At 36.0% G+C, this 2,837-nt stretch overlaps 1 protein-coding gene across 1 annotated transcript; it reads right to left on the minus strand.

Annotated features, from left to right (window-relative positions):
• Positions 1 to 1,242: 1,242 nt before the first annotated feature.
• LOC145139054 (uncharacterized) lies at positions 1,243 to 2,110 on the minus strand. The gene is made up of 2 exons (XM_079073009.1): positions 1,780 to 2,110; positions 1,243 to 1,706 (listed from the first exon to the last, which is right to left on the minus strand). The coding sequence occupies exons 1-2, from the start codon at positions 2,108 to 2,110 to the stop codon at positions 1,243 to 1,245; spliced, it is 795 nt and encodes a 264-aa protein (XP_078929135.1).
• Positions 2,111 to 2,837: the final 727 nt, after the last annotated feature.

Genomic DNA, 2,837 nt, shown 5'->3' on the forward strand with positions numbered 1-2,837 from the left:
TTTACTGGGTGCTTGATGAAACTACAGCCTCTGCTGTCATAAAGCTTGAAAATGGATGCATTCGTTTATATGACAAAAGAGATTTACTTCAGTTTGGGAAATGGGATATTCATCAGCTGAGTCTACATCAGATCAAGGTTGCTGAAGATATCTTTGAGCATGCTGCGAAGCAGTACACAGCTATGGTTGTCGAGATTATTGCTAAGAAGATGTGGAATGGAGCTATGGGGAAGTCGGATGTGCTGGTGGTTGATAAAGACTGAGTCCAAGCTAGCACCAAACCAAGGGGGGGATTGAAGGGTCCAGTTAGTGGTTTGGTCTAGGCTTTCATTGTAATAGTTCTTTTGAGTCTTTATTGTGGTTTAGTAGGTTGTTAGTGAGTTTACGGCCATGTAGTGAGTTTACGGCCGTAAGCCTGTTTACGGTCGTAAACCTAGTTTCCGGCCCAAGTTCCATATATATAGATATATATATATATATATATATATATATATATATATATATATATATATATATATATATATATATATATATATAGAGGTGTTGTAGGTCATTGTTAGTTGTTGATGCCACAGAGTTCACGGCCAAGTATATCGAGTTGTACCAGACGTTTTTCAGTAATAAACGTGTACAAGCTTGATTTCTCTTCTACTCATATTCTAGTTTCTTTTGTTTGTTTGTTTGCTTGATCATTGGTAAAAGATCCGTTTTAGGACCTTACAGACAGAGATGGTAGAAGGAATCGAGGGTTCAAATGAGAGATGAGGATGAGGTGATTTGTCGAGATTTAGGGCTATAGGGATATCAAATTGAATGAGATACGAATTAAATGGGTCAAGGTTAAATTGGTAAATTAAGTTTAAGGTTTAAAGCAATTTGGAAAAGCCACGTAGACAAGACAAGAATGAAGTGATGTTTGTTTTTCTAAAGTCAAAATGTATGTTTGTTTTTCTGAAGCCAAAATGTCTGCAGTCTACGGACCACATCTGCAAGCATCTGCAGCGGAAGAGGTGGACCAAACGTCTGCAGTCTGCAATAAGAAGACTGTTTGTTTTTTAACGTCTACAGGCTGCTAAAATCAACTGAATTTTAAAAAAATCATTTTACAAACTTAAAATGATTTTTCAACCCCAAAATTTTCATAATAATAGTCATACAACACTGAAAATAAAATTCATGCAACTAAATTAGTCATACAATAAAAAATTTTGGTTTTACAATAATAATTTCATTTAAAACAATTCAATCTATATTGTGCATCAACTGCTCAACAATTTCATCCCATAACTGAATCATATATTCATGGACTACTGCAGTACCATGTGTTGGAATCCCGTCTTCATCATCATCAACAGCCACATTGTTATTTCGAAACGAGATGTTGGGTTCATCGTATCGTGCGAAATACTTATCACTCAGTCCTTCTCTCCTTATAAAATTATGTAGCGTGAAACATGCCATGGCAATGTTTCTTTGTGTAACAAACGGGAATGGTGCCATCATCTTCAATATAGGGAAGCGTGCTTTCAAAACACCAAAAGCACGCTCAATGACATTCTGAAGTTTTGCATGTCCATGGTTAAATTTTTCTTTATTGGTCAATGCACGTCTTTGACGAAAATCTCCAAGCCAATACCTCACATTACGATAAGGGGCCATAAATCCTCGAGTGTGTGCATACGCGGCATCACAAAGATAATATTTGTCTGTAAAAAATGCAAAAACACTAATCAATTTTCAAACTAAGATAAAAATATTTAAAAAAAAACAAAAACTTACCTAGTGGTGGAAACGGGAATGATGCTTGTGGATCGGCTACTGCTTCTGATAATATTCTAGAGTCATGCGCTACCCCTTCCCACCCGGCCACAACAAATGTAAAACTCATATTGAAGTCACAAATTGCCAATACGTTTTGGTAGCAATCTCCCTTTCCCCTACTTCTATATAAGTCTTGTTTCTTAGCAGGGACAACAGCATGTATCAAAGTGCCATCAAGTGCACCAACCGCCCCTTTGAAAACCCGTCGTAGCCTCCTATTATGTCCTGGAATGTTTGGATTTGGATTAAAAGAAGTTGGTACTATAACGTCTTGTGTGAAAAGCATCATTTTTTCCAACACTTCATAAAAAAAATTATGAATTGTTTGCTTCGAGTGTTAAAATATTCGCTTGATAATCACGTAACGTTGATTATGGCCGATCATCATCAAAAACATAGTCATCTTTTCCTCAACCGATACATGTTTGTTGTCCTTTAATGAGTAATTTACTCTAAAATGAGCACATAGTCGTACAAAAGAGTCATGGGACATGCGTAGTACTTCAACACATTGTAAACGATTACGATGCAATAACTCTAATGTGTATTCATGTTCCGTCATTTCCGAATCATTATCCCGCAATCGTTTCACACTCGTCTTCCAAAAATAACGGATGTACAGGTACATAAGAATTACGAGAAGTATCCTTTGATCATGATCCATTATGAACCTAAAATCAACAAAACAGAACTTTAAAAAACATTACATTAATCATATTTCAAGTAGCAAAAAAATTTACATAAACCAAATTTCAAGTAGCAAAATAACACTACATTAACCATATTCCAAGTAGCAAAATAACAAAAAATAGTTCCAACAGAGGCAAAAAGACCTAACATAATAGTTCCAACAAAGGCAAAAAGACCTAACAAAATAGTTTCAACACAAGAAAAATCATCGGACAATCTTTCCGTCCTTCAAAACTCCTAAACTTGTACCCGTCATCTCAAGCCATCCTCATAATATCTCGGGAACATCGGGCGAATGCATCCACATCTCTCTCATGTTCATGGTC

This window comes from Lactuca virosa, chromosome 9 (assembly GCF_052849685.1).
Source record: "Lactuca virosa cultivar CGN04683 chromosome 9, Lactuca_virosa_CGN04683_v6, whole genome shotgun sequence".
Taxonomy (NCBI): domain Eukaryota; kingdom Viridiplantae; phylum Streptophyta; class Magnoliopsida; order Asterales; family Asteraceae; genus Lactuca; species Lactuca virosa.

What these genes read in the sequence shown, in the direction of transcription:
- LOC145139054 (XM_079073009.1), bottom strand. Translation starts at nt 2,110, where the DNA reads ATGATGCTTTTCACACAAGACGTTATAGTACCAACTTCTTTTAATCCA. An exon ending in ATTCCCGTTTCCACCACTAG is followed by an intron (nt 1,707 to 1,779) that starts GTAAGTTTTTGT and finishes CATTTTTTACAG; the next exon opens with ACAAATATTATCTTTGTGAT.